The sequence below is a fragment of the Vipera ursinii genome, assembly GCF_947247035.1.
Source record: "Vipera ursinii genome assembly, chromosome: 8".
NCBI lineage: Eukaryota > Metazoa > Chordata > Lepidosauria > Squamata > Viperidae > Vipera > Vipera ursinii.
The window spans coordinates 2,024,844-2,045,497 of NC_139519.1; the positions used below are offsets into that span (position 1 = coordinate 2,024,844).

A 20,654-nucleotide genomic window follows, 5' to 3' on the forward strand; every position below is an offset into this window, starting at 1 on the left:
AGAGGAAGAAAAACCTCTTCTGAAAAAAAGTAGATAGTCCTCGACTTACAACAGTTCATTTAGTGATCGTTCAAACTTACATCACTGGAAAAAGTGACTTATGACTGATTTTCACACTTATGTCCATTGCACACCCACCACCACCAGGGTCACATGATCAAAATTCAGATGCTGGGCAACTGGTTCATATTTACAATGGTCACAGAGTCCTGGGGTCATGTGATCACCTTCTGCAACTTTTTGACCAGCAAGTCAATGGGGAAACTACATTCACTTAACAACAGTGTTATTAATTTAACAACAGCAGTGATTCACTTGACAACTTGTTAAGAAAGGTCATAAAATTGAGCAAAATTCACTTAACAATCACTTAGCAAAAGATTTTTTTTGGCTCAATTGTGGTCGTAAGTTAAGCGCTACCTGTACTCATCGTGATGCATTTATGCATCAGCTAAACAGAAGTAGAATTTATGTCCTTGCATTTACACACACAAACTCAACAAAATGACAATGTGCACAAGCAATAATTATTCCATTTTGAAAGCAATAGCCAGGTGTATGTGTATATGTTTGTGTGTGTGTGCGCGTATATGTGTATATACACACACACGTACAATTTTCTTTCTTCTCAATTCTAAATATAACAGGCTTGCATGAGCTACTTGGGAGCCTTAGGCAACTGCTCTCTCTTATTCACCAAAGAATTGCCTCAAAGTGAGATTTGCAGCTGACCCGAAGCTAACACAGTAACAAGAAATTAAAACAGGTATCATTTTGTTGGCAGCATTCTTATTTGTATCTCTTATAATAGCGCCACATTCTTGATATTCAGTGACTATACTGCACAATTTAGCAATATACAACGGCCCATTACATACCCAATATTTCTGCCACTTGTTGGGCAAGTTTTGCTGTGCCAGCATGCAGATTACCATCCACTGTGAAGACTTTGCTGTATTCAGTGAACTTTGCACTAGCTTTATCTCCCAATATATATGCTGTCCAGCCATACTGAAGGTTCCTGTGGGAACTGACATGAAGCTTTCCCTGGTGAGAGAATATCAGTCAAACACACATCTAAGTTCTATAGAGTTATTTACAATATTCCCCAGACATTTTGGAGACAGGGAAATTATCTATCAAGCAGAGGTTTACATATAATGGTTTAATCAAAAACATAAACAGAAGGAGCATAACAATCCATAAAAGGTGAGAGTGATTTGACACCCTGAATGATAAAAAGATAGTCACCAGACTTCTGTCTTCAAATACAAAATAGTCTACAATAGTGGTGAATATCTGTAGCTCGGGTGTAGGACAAGGGTGAAGATTCATCCTCCGAGCTTGTGGGTTGGTTTCCGAATGTTGCAGAAACTCCACTGAAGATGTTACCTAGCCTGGTAACGAAACGCTGGGAAAACCATCCATAAGCTCGGAGAACGAAACTTCACCCTCACAAAACAGTTTCACATTATAAGCATTTAAAATAAATGGCCTGATCAATTTAAAATGCCATCACACTGGGAGGAATAAAGATCAGTAGCTGCCAACATAATTCTCACTAATACTCTGAAATGACACAGCATTTCAAACTAATTACCAAGTTTTTAAATAGAATTTAGAAATCTGTTTCTAAACAATTATATTGCAATTTACTAAGATGCACCCTTAGTATCAACTGCTAATGATGGCAAGGCTGGAAATTCTTCTGTAACAACTGACTGACCAAAGGATTAATAGGGACCATTCAGAAAGAGGGTAACCTAGATCTAAGAAAGCTCTCTTAGAGGGTGGTGAGGACAGCAGAGTAAGATTACTGCAAGTTCACTTTCTTCTATCTAGGACGTGGCATGTAAGCGCTGCTTGATCAGAGTCTGCAGGATTGTCAGGGATGCTACACATCCTCTCCATGTCCTGTTTTCTTTTGTTACCTTCTGGGAGGAGGAGGCGGCGGCTTTGTGGTAGCCGAAGCAGAACAACCAGATTCTGTAATAGCTTTGTACCATAGAGTATCAATCTCGTTAACTCTCAAGACTCTTTTATTCAAAATGGACTGTGATTAATATATGCGTAGGTATCTGTATGAATGTGTGTATATACACACACACATACGTGCAGCACATGTATATGTATGTCTGGATATGGCTGTGTATACACACACACACACTTTTGAGAGCGGACATTGGAATTTCATTTTTAATGCGTGCCAGTACACACACAGAAAAAGTGACAATAAAGGCTATTTTATCTCACCTATCCCCATGTTCTACTCAGATGCTAATCAAATATCATCTCTTTCTCAAAATCTTCAAATTAGCTACCTCTGTTGATTCTTTTTCTTGGAAGTTGGTGTTTTTTCTAAATGGGATTGGGATTTATGTTATGGTTGCTGATCTGGGTTCAAATCCAGGATGATGTTGATGACCTTTAAAGTCCTGCATTGTTTGGTGTTGAGTGGCTATAGGGCTATCTTTTCAGCCAAGAGGCAGTACTTCTTAAGGGGAAGTTCAATGAGAATTACTACCCTCATGAAATAACAAGAATCCATTAATAAATCATCTCTGTGGCTGCACCCTGTTTGGAACATCCTTAAGGATGTTTGGTCCATACAGCGTAAGTCAAGTCTTTACTTTCCCACAAGGCGTTTGTGTTGATTTAGGACAGCATTATATTTTGAATGTTGCTTCCATGAGTTGACTACATCAGTTTTGTTTATAAACCACCTTGAGACTTAGGCATTCTATTAAAAATATACAAAAATCAATGCTGATTTCTATTGTTTATTTAATTTTGGTTTCTATTTCATTCTATTAGTTTTGTTTTAAAGTGTTATGACCTACACCAAATGTATTTATTAGATTTTTATCCTGCCTTTATTAATTTCTAAGTAAGGTGGTGGTACATTCCTAATACTCTGTCCTCCTGCCATTTTCCCCACAACCCTGTGAGGAGAGCTGGGCTGAGAGAGTGACATCTTTGTCAGTTTTTAGGATCTAAGCATGTGCTTGAATCTTCAGATACAAAAAAGCCCTTATTGTGCCTGTCAAAGGCAAGCAATTATGGTACAGGGCACGAACCTTACTCTCTGGCATAAGAGCGGCTGGCTACCAGGGATGTGGAGGCTGAGGAGGTAACAGAGGGCCATGGTGGCAGAATTGGCAGGGGTGCTGGACTTTGAGGGAGGGAGACATTGCACTGGGTCTACGGGGACCAAGACTGGACAGGGCTACTCTTAAGTCCTGCCACTTCAAGACCAACCCCTGTGGTGCTGTTGAAGTGGCAAACTGGGTGGTCTGGTTTCTCACTCATCACAACATTAGAGGGAATGGGGAGGCAGTGGCTGGGTGGGTCTATGGAGTGGGGTCCCCTTGACCCTTTCACCCTTGTAAAGCGGCCCCCAGGAGTGTCTTAAGGACGGGGCTGTGGGAAGAAGCGCTGAGATCTCCCCTGCTGGGGCCTGAAACTGCCCAAGACCCCCACATGCTTGGCAGGTTCTCCTGGGAGCCACCTGGGGGGCTGAGCCCCGAGGGGAACAGCATGGCCGGACTACTACAGTGCCTCCTGCAGAGGACCGCACTTTAAACCCCCAAACCTCCACCAAGAGCCTTGGTGGAGCAGTGGGCTAATGCCTCCTTAAGTAACACCAGCTGCCTGCAATTAGTGCAGGTTCGAGTCCCACCAGGCTCAAGGTTGACTCAGCCTTCCATCCTTCCCAGGTAGGTAAAATGAGGACCCAGATTGTTGGGGGCAATTAAGCTGACTTTGTAATAATACCGCTTGGGGGGGCCCGAAAGCCCTAATAAGCAGGCATATACATAGAATGAAGGCTATTGCTAAGCTTGTAAGCCGCCCTGAGTCTTCGGAGAAGGGCGGGATATAAATGGAATTAAAATAATAATAAAAAAACCGTTCCAGGATGGGTCAGCTGGGCAGGGCCTGTCTCGGCCTCCCCTCCCTGCTCCCCATACCTCGGATTAAACAAGGCCGCCGAGGAAGCCCCCCCTCCCTCGGACGATGCTCGGCGGTCGGCCTTTCTTCCCCCCTTTTCAGCGGGTCAAAGCCGCCCAGGGCCGCCGGGACGCGAAGAGCCCCAGGACCCGAAGGGCCGCGAGGGGCTTCCGGCCGCTCCTGCGACGCGGCCCAGGCCCTCCAGGGTCCGCCGAGCCCAGCCGCGCGGCCCCGCCTCCCCCGCGGCCCCCTCCTCACCAGCAGCCCCCCGGCGGGGAGGCGCCCCCGGGCGCGGGCCGCGCGCAGCAGCGCAGCCAAGGACATGGCAGCCGGGCAGCGGGGACCAGACTCCGCCCCGCGCCCCGTCGCGCGCCGATGACGTGGCGGGCGCGGGCGGGGCGGCCATGGCGCTGCTGGGCCGGCTGGGCGACCTGCTGCGGCGGGCCGTGGAGGCGGTGGGTGGCTCTGCGGGGCGGGGCGGGGGCCGGGGGGGCGAGGGGCGGCGGGGGTCGCCTGACGGGGCCTTCTCGCCGCTGCAGGAGGAGCCGCGCCTCGATCTACCGGCCGCCTTTACGGAGCACTGGAAGGGCGTCACCCACCATTACCTGGAGGCCGCAGGTGGGAGGTTCCGGCGCCGGCCCCGCGGCTCCCTTGCGGGCGGGAAGGCGGGAGGGCGAGGGGCTCCGTTGCCGAGTATTTGGCGGCGGAGGGGAAAGCCTTTCGCGGTGATTTTTAAGGACGGCCACATCTGCTGCCGCTGCCGGTGCTGATGTTCCGTCTTTTCCCAAGATGAAAACAAGTCGGCGAAGCAGACGGATATTCCCTGGCGCTTAAAACAGATGCTGGACATCCTGGTCTACGAGGAGAAGCAACAGCAGGACGGGGAGACGGGACCCTGCCTGGAATACTTGCTGCGGCACAAAGTCCTGGAGACGCTCAGCACTCTGGGGAAAGCAGAGGTGGTTCCTCTTGTGGTGCCTCCCTTTTGTCAGGAATGCCAGCGGCGCAATTTGGGGGTTTCTTTCCTGAGGACTTTTCCAGTCATAACTCAGACATTCCTTTACCTAATTGGAAATCCCCCTTTCTTATTCTGGCCTCTTTGGCATAATTTCCAAACTCATTTCTCTAGAGATTCTATACCTAAATATAGGTCATTCTTCTTCCAAATAAATATTTTACTGTGGCTTCATTTGCATTTTTGTCTGTTTGCTTTAAAAAGTCTTATTTGTACTAATTTCATTTATCAAAGTAAGATAATGTCAGGTCTGCCATCTTCAGCTTCTTTGTTTCATTGGCATCCTTTGAGTTAACTTAACTTTAGTAAAAGAACCTATCACTTCAACCAAATGGAGTTGAGGTCTTTCTTAAAAGTCTTAAATTGGAGCAGGTCTTACAATTCACATTTGTGCAAGATGTCCCCTAAATCATATATTGGGAAACAGACAAGAATACTTCAGAACCATAGGACTGACAACAATTATTCTGCAATAGATTATACTTGACCTGTACCTACATCCTGATGCTTGTTTTTCAGTTTAACGTTCAGACTATCACTGTGTTCCATTAGCATTCAAGATAGTCAAGTAATGTAGTCTTTGATGGACATTTTTAATGGAAATCTTTAAGGAACTTTTCCTAATGTGAGCCTTGTTTCTCTGCTTCCTACAGTATCCTCCGGGAATGAGGTCACAGGTGCTTCTCTTTTTCAGTCGCCTGCTGGGGCAGATGCAGAGCCCGCTCTTGCATTACTTCAATGTTTACCGGCCTGTTCAGGTGAGGGCCTTTTTAAGGAACTCAGCAATTTGCATCCATTTTGAAGATAAAGCAAAATCACCATTCTTTCAAGGGAGCTACTTCTTAGTGACTTGAAAATGTGTCCAGTTTAACAGTCTTAAGATATTTCTAAAGCATCTCTGTATTTACTGATTTTGGCCCACCTTTCAATCTTTTTGCAGAAACTTCTTCAACTTCAGGGTGATGCATTAGGCCCTAACCCTGAGCCCGAGAAGGAAGTGCTGCAGTTTGTTGGTGTTCTATGTGCCAAAATCAGGCAGGAACCTGCTCTCCTACCATACGTCCTAGAGGTAAGGGATTGTTGGGTGTGCTGATCCTTTTCACACTGTATCAGCCAGGCTAGGTCAGGAAACAAACATCACAAGAAATAACTAGAATTGTATTTTATTGAAACAGGTTGTAACAACTGAACTTAGAATTCCCGACAGCATTTCCTCTTCCCTCGTTCTTATACCAAAGAGAGTCAAGGCAAAACATTTGTTTCTTTCTCACTCTTGTCCTGTCTTTCTAATTCCCTGTTTTGCTAATGGCCTCCAGGTACAGCCCCCACAATCATTTCTCTGTTCCTCTGTAGGGGCAGACAGTGCAGGACTTGGTTGCCTGTAGGTTTGCATGCGGAGAAGAAGATTGTGCCAAGTGAACATTAGCTGCTGCTATAGCTCCTCCTGTTCCTGCAGCCGCAGCCTTAGGCAGGCCAAATTATGCACTTCAGAGGGCATAACAGCTGTGCAACTGAGAATGGGATTAGAAGGGCTTCTTAATTGTTGCTGCCTGCTTTCTGAAAAGTTCTGAAAAGACTTTTACTGGATTTTTGTGTCCCCTGACTCTTCTGTGCAGGAATGACTAGATGTTTTCTCAGCCATATGCATTCTGGCTTGAATTGCCTGATATTTTTTTTCCCTTTCGTTGTAGGGATTCAAGATTACTGGGTGATTTGCCTTAGGAAATAGAACTGGTCCATTTTGTTTGTTATGTCCAATTATTCTTGCAAAACCAGGATGATATATCTTGCTGAGCTTATTTGTATTCATTTATTTATTAAATGTATATGACATTCATCTCACTGTTAAGGCGACTCTGGCTTATTAGTGTTAAAAAGTTAAATATAAAAACAACTATAAGAGTTATATAAAATTAGAACCAATATTGATTTATTAATAGAAATTGATCTGACCTGAACTCTCCTTCCTCTCCCCTTTGCTTTCAAGGGCCAGAATGTTGCTTCACTGGGATTGGCAGCTAAGCCAAGCATGACCTCTGGCCAGGCCCCGCCCTCCTCTGAAGAGCAGGGTGGAGGGCTGTGTCCAGAGAAACCGCTCGGGGACCCTGCTGCCTCCATGCTGAATTTGGTGACTGCTCTCATTGGCTTATGTAAGAGCAAGGTATGAAATAATCGGTGCTGAGAGCCCTGGGGCCTGTGAAGAGCAGATGGGATGAGCTTGTCTCTGCCTGAGTCTTCGCTTCCACACACAGAGTCTAGGAGGAGGACATTTGGCAGGAACTGTATTATTTTTCCTCCTTGCAGAACAAGAAGGTTGTGCTAAAAGCCCAAGAGAACCTACTGCTTCTTACCAGTGTGGACCATCCAACCGCTGCCCAGGCCTTGGCCCAAGACAGCATGCTGTGCCTTCTGCTATCCGACTATCTCTGCTCCCTGTACAATGCCATCCCTGTTACCATCAAGCCTGCCGATGTTACCATCCCATGCAGGTACAAAGTTGTTGACCTGTTGAGCCCACAATCTCTGCTCCTGAGATTTTCACACTTCTGCTGCTCACTCAGCCCTCCCAACCTCTCGTCGCACCTGTTGTACACCCCACAAATCCTCCTCGACCCAAACCCTCCCTGTGTGTTCCCCAATCCACCCTTCACTCTCACACCTTCTCCCCAGTTCGCACCACCTTGCATCCTCTTGATTCCTGCCTGATCTGTGTGACACCCTCTTTACCTCCTTGCACACCCTTCCCAATTCATGCTGCATCCTGACATAACCCTGTGCACCCTCCGTGACCCATGTTGCACCTCTTGCACACTCACACCCTCTCCAGCCGGTGCCCCACCTTTCAGTTATTGCTTCCCTGATCCTCGCTGCACAGTCGCCTACTCTCCTTGACCCTCACTCTGACTCTTGCAGACTCGCCCTGGCGACGCCTCCCCAGGCTCTGTCCCTAACCCAGCAGCAACCACTTACCTCTGTGCCTGCCTGGGACTTGCAACTTCCTGCCATGTTCCCCACTGACTGTGGTTGTGGGAAGCTGGCAAGAAGTTGCCCCATCTGAGTGTGGAATTCCGTTAATGACAGCAACCAAGAGTGCAGGGATTGGTGCTGCCAAGTGAGGTGTTTGCATTTTATGACTGCATCGGTAAGCAACAGAAATTCTGGTGCCAATTGCTGCCATAAGTTGAAGACTACCTTTATATATGCTAGTTGGCTCTATTAAATAATAACTGACCCGATTGGTTTTTGTTTTTTTCTGTTAAGAGGTGGGATAACAAGTAGATTCACGCTGCTTACAAAGATCTGCAGCATTACATTGGGAGACAGATTACACTGTCACCCACTCAAGGTGTTCCCATCTTTCTGGTTTGCATCTTGTTCTTCAGCAGCTTATCCCTGTTGCAAATCTACTTGGACCAATTGTGTAAAGTAGTGATTTGAGATCAGACAAGGAGTGCAAAGATATCCTAGCAGAATGACTGAGGCTTAGCCACACAAATGCACCTATAGGGAGGAATCTATTGGCAAGCATGGTAATAGGAGTAGGAAAACCCACTTCTCTGAGTTTGGTTCCTCTTCTCCCCTTCACAGCAAAAGGATGCCAGTGTGAGCAGGTGTCCTTGGGTTGAGCCTCCTCTCTTTTGAACTTGCAGGCTCCAGAATGAGGCCTCAGTTGAGGAAAGCTCCTTCCCAGGAAAACACAGCCTAGAGGCTTTCTTTGATTGGCTGGATTTTTGTGACCGCCTCGTGAAACAGGCTCATCCCGTAAGAAACCTTTTCCCCTCTTCTCCCCGTGCCCTTTTCCTCTCCCTCTTGGTCCCAAGGCCAGGGATGCCTAGCTGGGGTGTGGTGGAATGGGAGGAGTGATTAATGGTGGCTGTGCACCCCATCAGGTTGTCGGAGATGCCCTGAGCACGACTGTGGGGCGGAGGCTCTTCCTGGAAACCTTGCAGCCTCAACTCTTGGAGATGTGAGTGTGGGCTGAGCGGGCCCTTGACTGCACGTGTCGCACCGCCAGGGAGCTCCGACGAGAAGCACCGCCAAGCACAGGCCTCTTTTGCTCAGTGGGTCCTTTCTTGGCAGGTCAGACTCTGGGATTCTCTTTTCAGTGGCCATCCTGACGGGCCTGGTGAGACGGATTCATGCTCCTGCCCTCCTCCAGCAGCTGGCTGGGTTTCTGCTGGGAGCAGAAATGGATCCTGCCAGGCCCAGCAATTCAGCCTGGCGGCCACAGAGCCCCAGCCTCTGCTCACGACTGATTGAGAACTGCAGCCATCCGTCCGATGAGGTGAGCCTCCTGCCAATCCCGTGTCCCTTCCGCAAGAGCTGCAGCGTAAGCCGTCAATACTTTGAATGCCTGGAATTAGCTCTGCCCACAAGTACCTGACGGCATCTGCAAAGCAGCCTTTCCTCCTCACTGAGGCCCTGATGCTTTGGAATGGGAGCTTTCCATTCGAGTTCTGTGGCAGCTTCAAAGATCAGCAAGGAAATGGAAGCCCTTCTGTGCTTTGGTCTTAACCATAGTCTGCTGTGCCTTTTGCTTGAGAATTGGGAACTTTGGGGAGTTGTTGCCTAACTCTAGGCTCCAGTTTCCCCCAGTAGCCCAGATCTTGCTAGTGACTTAAACTGTAGCAGGGCATGGGGAGACAGCTAGCTAAAAGCTGGCTTTCCTCTGTGGTGTCTGTGGCCTGAGTGTCTTGGCTCGCTTGTTGGAAGCCATCAGGGCATTTTCACCAAGTCCAGCTGTTCACATTCTCCTCCTTGCTGCAGATCAGCGTTGCCACCCTACAGTTGTTTGAGGAGCTGCTTTGGCTTCCTGACCAGCGCATCTTGCAGAGCCTGGTGCTGTGCCATCTGGAGGAACGCAGCTACGTCTTGAGAAGTCCACTTGGCCAGGAAGATCTTGCCGTCCCTGAGCAAGAGTTTTGTGAGGAGGGGCTGTAAGTGACTCGGGGAAGGAGCTGATGGCACTTGGTGGCCTCTGCGTTCGCAAGTGATGAGGAAAAGTCTCTTCTTAGCACCAGGCTGACCCTTTTTATTAAGATGAGCCGCTTTTGATGGCTTGAAATCATTTTTGGTTCCTGTGATACAGTGTTGTTTGCAGTCCCCCACAAGAAGCGCAGAGCCTTCCCTCTAGCTTACAGACTAAGGCAGTGGTGCAGGGGGGAAAGAGGGGAGAAGGGAGGACCTGGATTGGGATGATCTCATCATCTTTGTGCTCAAGCAGCAGCTGATGAGCCTGGATCCCAGGGCTGATTCACAAACCAGCGTGTTACCTGTCTGTTCCCCTTTTCTGAGACGAGCAGTGTTGAAGCTGGTCTTTGTCATTAAATATCGTGTTTTTGCTCATTTAAGTGAAAGTATAGCCTGTCACTTTGAAAACATGGTCAAGGCTGGCCTGTTCCTATCTCTGCAGAGACCTAGAAGAAGATCCTTACTTTGCAGATGGACTCCCAGCAGCCGAGCCCCAGAGGCCAAGCCAACCAGCTACCTTGGTTCCAAAGGAAGGACCTGGCCAGCCAGCGGGGCCTGTGGATGTGAAGGAGGCAGTCAGCAGGTACGGCTTTTGTAGAGCAGCGGCAGGGAGTAGCAGTTGCTTGCATCCCTATTTGTGTTATGAAGATGCAAGGCCACTATGTACAAGATGGTTGCGATGTACTGCTTAAGTTACTGGGTTTGGGGCTCTGCCTCTATGAACATCGGAAGGGTGTTGTGTAAGAGTGTATTATGCAGAAGTTTGTGAAAGAGCCAGTTTGTCTACAGGTAGTTCAACCTATGTCTGGTTGTATAACAACAGTCATGGACCTGGTGCCCATAAAATACTTCTGGGTATTGTAAAATATTGCACTGCCCTCCCCGTGGTCACACGATCAGTAGCCAGGTGCCCTGCGGCCATGTGATTGCCACTTGTCCATTTTTTTCTGCTGGTTTCTCCAGCGAGTCAGTGGGGAAGACTTGAAATCTGTCTGAACTGCTAGCGAAGCCAGAATTCAAGAAGGCTCTGAGCCTCTGCACCTCCCAATGCTGCAACTCGGAGCCTTTTCCTCTCCAGAGGAGAATATGCTAGTGAAGGGGAGGGGGGGGGGGAACAGAGGCAAGGTCTGTGCATCAGTGTGCTGAGGTGGCCAACTCCCCCTGACCCATGGCAGATTTCCACATGCTGGTGGATTGTGGGCCTCTCACACCCCCATGTGGTAATTTAACAACCACAACAGAGAAAGCTCAGATTGCAATCATTGAACAAGGCAGTCGTGGACATTTTGCTTAACAACTGTAACAACTTACAACCAAAATTCCATGCTCAGTTTTGGTCATATGTCAAAGAATATCTGTAGTGGTTAACGCACCAGGCTACACTCGGGAGACTGTGAGTTCTAGGCCTGCCTTAGGCTTGAAGGCCGACTGGTTGGGCCATTCACACACACTCCACGCAATTTACCTCACAGGGTTGTTGTGGGGAAAATAGGAGGATGAAGGAATGTTAGGTATGTTCTCCATTTGAGTTATTTATAAAAAAGGATTAAAAAAAATTAAACTGTCTCCATGTATATGTTGATTTTAGTTTCCATCTTCTACTTCAGGGATTCAGTTGGATTTTCCCAAATCCTGGAACACTCAAGTCAAAGTATATATAAAAATGTGAAGGAATAAGAGATGGCAAAGCAAAAAAAGCACACTTGCTTGAAGCCAACATTTCTCTTTTTTAATTTGAATAGAATAGAATAGAATAATAATTAGAATGGAATGGAATGGAATAGAGCAGGGCTGGAAGGGACCTTGGAGGTCTTCTAGTCCAGCCCCCTGCTCAAGCAGGAGAACCTATACCATTTCAGAAAAGTGACTGTCTAGTCTCTTCTTAAAAGCCTCCAGTGATGGGGCTCCCACAATTTCTGGTGGCAAGCAGTTCCACTGGTTAATTGTCCTCACTGTTAGGAAGTTTCTCCGTGATTCCAGGTTGCTTCTCTCCTTGATCAGTTTCCAACCGTTGTTTCTCGTCCTGCCCTCTGGTGCTTTGGAGAATAATTTGATGCCCTCACATACTGGAGTACTGCTGTCATGTCTCCCCTATTTCTTCTTTTTTTTAGACTGGCCAAACCCAAGTCCTGCAGCCGTTCTTCGTATGTTTCAGTCTCCAGGCCTTGGGTCATCTTAGTTATTCATTTATAACATAAAATATGAAAATACAAAAGCAGATAGTATGGGACAACAGTAAGGAAAGGGAAAATGAAAAATTGTGGAGAAGGGGAGGGAAAGAAAAGGAGTTAATTTCCGATTCTTGTGCCAGTAAAATAAGTCATTAAGATCGAATCTCAACTTTTTACATTTCTTTAGTAGTATGGACTAGCCATTTCTATACCAACAAATTAGTCTAATCAGTAATACCCGATATAATAGTATTATTTTTTTCAACCTTAAGCACAAAGTCCAGAAGTGGTTTCCAAGTAGAAACAAAAGTACTTACATTCTTTTCTTTTATCAAAGCAGTCACGTTAGCCATCTCTGCTAACTCCATCAGCTTTTGTAACCCTTTGTCGAAGGCAGCGTTTCTCAAATTCTGGGTCGGCTCCCTGGGGGTTTGCAAGCAACTCTGAGGAGGGCACTTGCAAATTGCTTGGCAGCCAAAAGGACTGAAGGCAGAGGACAGGCAGAAAACCCAGCCTCTTCTGTAGAGCTGACTTGGGGATGCTGGAAGGCAAAACACCTGTGGCACGCGTGGCACGTGGCTTGGTTGTCATTCAGCCTGGGGATTTTATCCAGGGGGATATGAACAGAGGTAGCCCAAAGCAAGCCACCTGCAGGGCATGGTGTGAATGTAGCTCAGGTCAAAACAGGCTTCTCTACTTGTCTAGAAAGGATGAAGGGCGACCAGGCAGAAAACACAATTCTGCAGAGCTCTGACCACCATCTTCTTTGTGTGTGTTTTTTTTACCCAGCTTCCTTTGCCTAGTACCAAGTGAGGTGAAGACCTCACCTTATCTGGAGGAGGCAGGATATGACACTTACGTCCATGATGCTAAAGTACTGGTGAGTCCTTTGATTCGCTCCTATGCTGCATCCTAAATAAGCAGTTGGTTTGTTTTTCTGAACTCCAGTGGTCCAGTGTTAATTGTAATGATGATGATGATGATGACAACAACTTTATTGTCACTTTGAAAGTACACCAATTGGCATACATCAAAATGAAATTTTGTTGTGTACAGCTCTCAAAGGGTCACCACCTCCAATATACACTCCTTGTTCGTGGCCAGCTCAAGCAACAGATCTTCCATTTTAGTCTCTAGGGAGTGAACGATGGCAAACAGGACAGATGGAAACAGAGCTCCATGTGGATTAGCCCTCAAATTAGCTTGTATTCCTGCACGACAACCTCGCCTCCTTTCCTTTTTTCTGATCCTGTCTCTTCCACCTTTTTCTTAAAGAGGCCTCGCTTCTTTTTGCCCCTGGAGCACGCTGCTACCACCACCATCAACTCCTCCAAAAGCCCCTCTCTCTTCCTCTGGGCCTTCTGACAGCCTCATCCAGTTCCTTTGCTCCATAAGCCCCAGGACCTCTCCTCCTCTGCCTCCTTTGGAAACAGCCCTTATTTGCAATAGAATTGGTTGCTGGGCCAGCAGTCAGATCTTGCTGCTGGCAGAAGAATTTCAAACAGCGCCAACGACTTTTAATGGTCTCACCAACAGTTCCAAAACAGCTAGAAACTCGCAAAGATTGTCGGTCATATGCCATGTTACCTTAGTTGCACCACATTGCTCAAACATAATATCACTCCCAAATTGTTTCACCTTTGAGAGCCAATGCAGCTGCAGCCGATCCAGATGCCGCCATCTTAGAACTTGGGGTCCTTTCCAATGATGACTGAAATGCACTGTGTCTCTTGGTCCCTTTCTTGTACCTGTTTCTTTTTTAAATGGTGCAGCAACCTTTGAAAAAGGGAGGATGTGTGTGCTCTACCAGGTGGGGGCTCTAACGGAAGTGAACTTCCTAGATCCTTTCAGGCCTGAGCATGAGACAGAAATCTAAGTGGTTATTGTCTTGGTTGGCCTTTGGAGGGCAGGTGTCCCCTGATGGCAGTCACAGTCCCTCTGACCTCTGAGGAAGACCTGCAAAGGTTGGGCAGTAAGGCACAATCTTAACAGCAGCTCTGCTTTTTCTTAGCAGGCAGCTCTTGTCATATATGTCTCTTGTTATGTTTTAGTCTAGCTGATCTGGGGTGCTGCAGCCTCAGTCTTCCCCCTGTGCCATTTTATGTCTATGCAAAACCTCTGGGAGAGATTACCTGTTGGGCGTGAGGTGTACTTGGTATGCTAACGACACTCACCCAAGTATTGTCATTCCAGGTTTTTCCCCAATCATTTTATTAAGAGTTGATAAAATTGAACAATAATAATACAGAAGCCTAATACAGAACTATTACACATATACTGTACATATAATTTTTTAAAACCACAGAACCTCATAAAACTATATGCATTAAAAACCAGAAGAAGAAACTCTCCCTTCCCATTTCCAGCAAGTGTAGTTAATATTAACATCTCCAGTCCAGTAAGGGTTAATAGAAAAACATACTTAAATATATATCATATATATCATTTCCATTTAAGCAAATTCTTCCAATCTCTCTTCAAATAATCAAAGCTCAATCCCAAGTAAAAATTTAAGCATTGTAAAGGATAACATTACAAATTAATCAATGACACCCAATTAAACATTTCCAGAAGGACTATATCATCCAATCTCAGTCAAAACCATTATCGCCAGAGATAAATCATTATATCATCAAATAAACCAATTTTGTATTTTTTCTTTTTGTGAGCAAACTTTAAGTCCCACTAATAACTCTTCAATATTTTTTCTCATATTCTTCGTTTCTTTTGTCAGAATTCTTGTCACCTTTATCAAAGTCATTTTGTAATTCCAGTAAAGTAGCTCCAGTAAATCCCTTAGTTATAAGTTGTTTAAAACTGCTCTAATTTTACATGCTCGGCTTTCGTTTCAGTGTAGATTAATATGTCATCTAGCTACACCAAACCCCCTTTGTATAGATGCTCGTGGAGCACCTCGTTAATAAGGTACATAAATACTGCAGGTGGGGCACCAAACGGAAGTACTTTGAACTGGAAGCACCCCAGGGGGCGGTTGAAAGCGGTCTTCCACTCGGCCCACTCCTTGATTCTGACCCGGTAATAAGCCTCTCACAATTCTAACTTGGAGAAAATATCTTGGGAGACATTATTACTAGCATGTCTTTCATGAGCGGTAAGGGGTAGACATTGTCCATGCACACAGCATTCAAGTATCTATAATCTACGCAGAGACGAAGAGACCCATCCTTCTTTTCTCAAAATAGCACTGGGGTGCCATTTTCGATCTGGCCAATTGAATGAAACTGCATGCCAAATTCTTATCTATGAATTTGCGTAGTTCCTCTAGGTCTTCGGGGGGGGGGGTCATCGAGTAGAGCTTGGGTTTCACCAGCTTAGCTCCAGGGACAATCTCAATGGCACAGTCTGTGGGATGGGGGGCAGGGAGTGTAATTCACCAGATTCCTTCTCACTAAAAAAACTCACCCAGGTCCTGGTACTTTCTGGGTATGTCTCCCAATTCCTGATCATTGATAACTGCCACCACTTCATGCTCGCGCTTCCCTTTGGGGCTGCGGTGGCTATTGGACAAGTGGGGTTTCCCTTTTGGAAATCTCAAATCTCCTGTCCTCCAGTTCATCCACGGGTTCCATTTTTTAACCATGCCAGTCCTCGGATTAGGGGCCATTCCATGCTGAGGGTCGCTATAAAAGTCAAAGTCTCAGTGTGATCCCCCATGGTCAAATTTATGAGCATCGTGGAAAGGATGCCTGGGATGCCCCCTGCGATAGATCCATCTAACTGACCAAACGAAATTGGCTTCTTCAGCCTCCTCACAGGAATCCCCAGATTTCCCATCAGGATTGGGCTTATTAAACATCTGGTGCACCCTGAGTCCAGTAAAGCCTTTAGGGCCACCTTCTCCTCCATCTCTGGGATTAGCAGTTCTATGGGCCTGGTAATGGGTGCAGTGGGCCCACTTACCAAGGGTTCATCATCAGAGTCACTGTCGGATGTCTCTAGGCCCTTCTCCAGTGGGGTCGGAGTTCCCCCTCCCGATTTTTGGGAGGGTTGGAACTCCACACGGTCTCCTTTTCTCACCACAGTCTTCGAACAGCACTCAGCAGCTCAATGGCCTCTTTCTTTAAGGGGAAAACAATTCAAGAAGCTTGGGAAATTTTGAAAAGTGAGATAATAAAAACCCTGTCTAGCACAATACCAACAAAGAAGAAAAAGAACAGCTCTTAAAAGAAGCCAGCATGGCTGCATAAATAACTCATAAATTGAAAGACAAAAAAGACAAGTATAACAAGTGGAAAGTGGGGCACATAAGTAAGGCAGAATATCAGCAAATAGCCTGAGCCTGCAAATAGCCTGATCAAATGAGGAAAGCTAAGGCTCAAAATGAACTAAGGCTTGCAGCAAAATTCAAAAATAACAAAAAAAGCTTGTAAAAAACAAGAAAAAAGTCAAGGAAATGATTGGCCCATTAGTGGGAGAAAGTGCAAGAAGGTGACAAGCAAAAGGGAGAAAACAGAACTATTTAACTTGTTTTTTGCATCCGTATTTACACAAAGGGAAAAAACAGACCAACCTATTAAAAACACTACTCTAAAAAACAATTAGAAACACAAGTTAAGATTAGCTTCAAATTCTTTTTTTAAAATCATATCCAATGAATTCTCAATCTGCTTTAAAAAACATTCTAACCTCAACACAACAATCCTTTTGCTGCATAAATCAGAAAAGACTTAAAAATCTGCATTATAAAAATTTCTTTCTAGAGGGATTGAAGTAAAACAACAAAAATCAAACTTGCAGTTCTGAAGGTTTTGCAGTCTTTATTTAACAGTAAAAATAAAAAATAAACTCCAAAGAGATTAAAAAGGACTTTTGTATTGGCTGTTGTTGATTCTGAGTCTCCCAAAAAGGCTACATTAAGAGGTCAGGGTTTGAGGGAATCCCACAGTCCCAGATGATCGCAAGTGACTCATCACTCCTCATTCCTTGCCCAGAGAGCACGTGAGGAAGCTTGAGATCTCTCGTACGGGGAGAATTTTCTGCAGTCCTGATCCAATATCAATTTCAGCAATAATGTCTCCCACGATGCACAGTCTGCAGAATGTCTGTTTGCCATTCTGGCCGGAAGTCGAGGCAGACGTGCTGCGGAAGACCTGGTGCCCGAAGGTTATCCAAACGAGGACAGGGTAAACCCTTGCAAGTCAGTTCTGGCTCCACCCCAGCTCCAGCATGAAGCCCTCGAGCTACAAGGTTTCATTGCAGGAAGCACCTCTGCAAAGGCTGGGCTAAATCAGAGGGTGGGGACTCTTGGATCAGGGACCCTTGACTGCTGCAACGCACGATGGACGGGGCTGCCTATGAAGAAGGGACACCCACCGCCCAACTGCAGGTGGGAGGTTTAGCCACGTAACGCTCAATATTGCAGTCTGTCATATTCCGACAGATGAAGCTCTTCAAAGAACTTTGAGGTATTGTTTACCTTAAAGAATCTTTATTCAAGAAGCATAGCATCGGCACGTACATGGTGGAAGCCAAAATCTGAATTCCCCTCCCCTGAACACATAGTATCAAAGCACAATTCCCTCCTCTAATTAACAGTCATAAATCACATTCTCCAATTAGTTTGAAATGCAGACTTTCCCTCCAGTTCTCCAACCTGCCATTTCTTACCATCTCTTATTTCAAACCTTGAATCATACGCTACTACAATATTGTTATGTCTAACTAATTCCCATACACATTCTTCTCCCCCCCCAAGTATCATCTAATTCTAACTCTAAGAGTAACACACAAGTTAAAGAAAAAGGTTGCATCTCCATAAGTTGTCAAAGCAAGAACATCCGATGTTAGCAGCATTGACACACTCGTTGAGCCAGTTGCTCATTAGTCCCCAGGTCTGGTTCGAACTATTGGATCTTGAATTTCGGTAGGACTCTTTCAAGTCATAAAGAAATGGGCAAAATATAAAACTTTGTGAGAAAAGAATGAGGATCCAGACCATCCAAAACCTAACCAATTCTGTCTCCTTGCAGTTTCAAGAATGCTGTGCGAATGTTGCGTGCTGGACGTGGCCCCAGACTCAACTGCCTCAGAAGAGCAACCCAGCGGGACCCCGCTTTTATGAGGGTCCTTTCCTGCAGGTGCTCTTTGATCGGCTGGCCCAGATCTTACACCAGGTGGGATCCTGAGGGAAGCAGCCTAGGAGAGCATCCTTGGTCCCCAATACGGAGGATGCTCTGGTGACAGCAAGGTGGGAAGAGGTCCCCGTCGGTTGCAGGGAGGTAGCTTCAAGGGGTCCTGCTTTTCCTAGTTGTGGAACCTGGTGCAGTGCAGCCCTTGTACTGGGCATGTATCGCAGGCAGCAGCTTCTTCCTGCTCCCTTGTGGGCGGTTGATGGAACCGGCTACCAGTAGCAGATTGTGAATGAAACACTGCATTTTACTCTCTCTCTCTCCCTCTCCCTCTCCCTCTCCCTCTCTCCTTCCCTCCCCACGGCAGCCCTATGCAGTGAATCTGCAGGTGACGTCGGTACTGTCTCGCTTGGCCCTCTTCCCTCACCCTCACCTCCACGAGTACCTTCTGGACCCCTACCTCCCATTGGCCCCTGGCTGCAGGACTCTCTTCTCGGTGCTAATTAGGGTAACATTTGGGTTGGTGCCAAGCCCAGGGTGGGAAACTCAGGGTGCTGTGAGCTTCTGCAGCTGATTCAAGGTGTGCCCAGCTGCTGCAGCCAAGAAGCTCTGCTCCCTCTGCCAGCCTCTTGACCCGTTCTCTCTTGCCAGGTGATCAGCAGCCTGGTGCACAAAGCCCATCGGATCACAGACTTCTCCACCAACGTGCTGCTGGTCCGGAAAAAGCTAATGGGGCTGGTGCCAGATGACCCCCCGTAAGTGGGACAGAGAGGACGGGGCGGTTCTTCCTTTGGTTCATGTCAGAGCTCAGCTTTGGCTGGAGCATTTTCAGGCCCCTCCAGGCACTTGCCTGCACAACTTCCAAAGTTGATGGCAATGTGCCCAAGGCAAAGCTGCCCCACCCGCATGCTGCACAGAGACCGTTACAACCACTGTGGCCCAGAGAAGATGAGCTTATTTTTTTGATCTCGATGGCAGCAGTTGTGATCAAACAGCAGTGACCTGCCTTGGAGAAAGCATGCACAGCCCGAGGCCTCTAGTGCACATGCAAGAGCAGTAATGGGCCTATCTTAAGATGGGCCTTAAGCCTGCTCTCCTGCCCAGAGGTCTTTGTAAGCGTCACCTAGAATCAGCCATGGGAGGGAAAGGCAGCTGATAAGAAGAGGAAAACCCCTTTTTTGTCTTGCATGCAATCTCTTTATAGGATTGGCCACCAGATGTTCTTGGAGGGGGTGATCGTGTTGGAGGAATTCTGCAAAGAACTGGCTGCCATCGTCTTTGTCAAGTCTGCCCTTAAGGGCCCTCTTGGGCAGAGTCAGCAGTGCGCTCCTTCACCCAGCTGAAAGGTCTGGGTCTCTGGCACGTTGGCTCCCCTGCCTCTTTGAGGCCTTCAGTAGTTGAGAGCAACACCATGGCTGACTTCCTGTGTGTAGAGAAAAGCAGCAGCAGCAGCTTCTTCTTGGTACAAAAGTGGCTTCAAATAAGGATGGACGGTTGGGGTGAGAAGCATTGTTTGCCTGACACAGGTCTCCGGAGGAATGTGTGTTCCTTGATTGCGCTGGGACTTTGTTGAGCCTGCTGCCTGCCTTCTGGCGCCTGACCCAGCTTGCCAACCGGAGCTTTGTCCTTTGTCTTGGCCTAATGCCAAGAAGAAAAAGAGCCAGATAAAGCATCTGGATTTTATCTTCTAAAAAATACTAGCGAATAGGGCTGCTTTCAGCTTATTTTAGCCATTGGGATTAAATCAGAGGTCCTTGTAAAAGAGGAGTTTTCTGTGGTGCATGAATTTGGGAATCTGTTGCTATAACGTTGCCTCCTTTTATGTTTGCTACTCTTATTTCAGTCATGATCATCGCTAAGTGCAGCCCAGGCCAAACGACGAAAGGCTCCTGTCCAGAGCCCTCCTGTATTCTCTCTGTGGGGCTGTCTGGCTGAGTGACCCTCTTCTTGCCCACTTTTCTTGGCATATGTGCTCAGCTGAAGGTTCTGTGCCAGGACTTATTTTTTGCAATACTTTCCATCAGTCTAAAGATTAATCCTGCCATGCTACTTTATCCCTGGTTTTCTTTTGTACCCAGAGCTTGCTATGGTGAGATAATGGAAGCCTCTCCTACCTTCTCATTCCTAGGACTCTTGCAAAGTTCTCCTAGTCTATAAATTGTTTGGGGAAGGAGGTCTGGAGGTGCTGTGCTGTCTGGGCACATTGCCTAGCTGTCTGCAGCAAGCTGATCTTTGGCCCAAAATGAAGATGGAAGAAAGAGAAACCTGCCCTGCTGAGGAGAGCCGGTGGCAACACCGGTTTGAGCCCCTGGAGGAATGACGGCTTGTGCATCTAACAAATGAATGTCTGGGAACCTTTTCTGATCTTACATTCTTCCTTCAAGAAACACAGCAGAGCCACAATGAAATAAATGTATTTATTAATTCAGCTGTGCATTTAGCTGTAAACGTACCAAAGGC

The 20,654-nt window shown here is 46.6% G+C and overlaps 2 protein-coding genes across 9 annotated transcripts in view; one reads left to right on the forward strand and one right to left on the reverse strand.

The window, feature by feature from the left end:
• Positions 1 to 4,306, reverse strand: part of NDUFA10 (NADH:ubiquinone oxidoreductase subunit A10) — a 25,049-nt gene extending 20,743 nt beyond the window's left edge. The window contains exons 1-2 of the mRNA XM_083368305.1: positions 4,207 to 4,306; positions 879 to 1,047 (exon numbers count right to left, since the gene is read on the reverse strand). Coding sequence (XP_083224431.1) covers positions 879 to 1,047; positions 4,207 to 4,272 — 235 coding nt within the window. The 5' untranslated portion in view covers positions 4,273 to 4,306. The remainder of the gene's footprint in view (positions 1 to 878; positions 1,048 to 4,206) is intronic.
• A 27-nt stretch (positions 4,307 to 4,333) lies between these two features.
• FHIP2B (FHF complex subunit HOOK interacting protein 2B) lies at positions 4,334 to 20,622 on the forward strand. 8 transcript variants are annotated; one of them, XR_014493140.1, is made up of 18 exons: positions 4,334 to 4,403; positions 4,488 to 4,566; positions 4,738 to 4,907; positions 5,617 to 5,721; positions 5,904 to 6,032; positions 6,951 to 7,124; positions 7,268 to 7,452; positions 8,614 to 8,725; positions 8,854 to 8,930; positions 9,044 to 9,248; positions 9,731 to 9,900; positions 10,377 to 10,517; positions 12,895 to 12,985; positions 18,096 to 18,239; positions 18,562 to 18,702; positions 18,846 to 18,949; positions 19,399 to 19,693; positions 20,038 to 20,622. XR_014493140.1 is itself a non-coding variant. In XM_083368306.1 (17 exons), exons 1-17 carry the CDS (start codon positions 4,353 to 4,355, stop codon positions 19,535 to 19,537), a joined length of 2,217 nt encoding a protein of 738 aa, XP_083224432.1. In that variant the 5' UTR covers positions 4,334 to 4,352; the 3' UTR covers positions 19,538 to 20,622. The 8 variants fall into 8 exon arrangements, 3 of the variants coding, with proteins under 3 accessions (XP_083224432.1, XP_083224433.1, XP_083224434.1); XR_014493141.1 differs by having other exon boundaries at positions 20,323 to 20,622; XR_014493142.1 differs by having other exon boundaries at positions 19,399 to 19,656.
• The last annotated feature ends 32 nt before the right edge of the window (positions 20,623 to 20,654 follow it).

Bases quoted from the DNA above. Each gene is read 5' to 3' on its own strand.
- FHIP2B (XM_083368306.1), top strand. From the start codon at position 4,353: ATGGCGCTGCTGGGCCGGCTGGGCGACCTGCTGCGGCGGGCCGTGGAG. The intron at 5,722-5,903 runs GTGAGGGCCTTT...ATCTTTTTGCAG, and splicing joins ATGTTTACCGGCCTGTTCAG to AAACTTCTTCAACTTCAGGG. The intron at 6,033-6,950 runs GTAAGGGATTGT...TTTGCTTTCAAG, and splicing joins TCCTACCATACGTCCTAGAG to GGCCAGAATGTTGCTTCACT.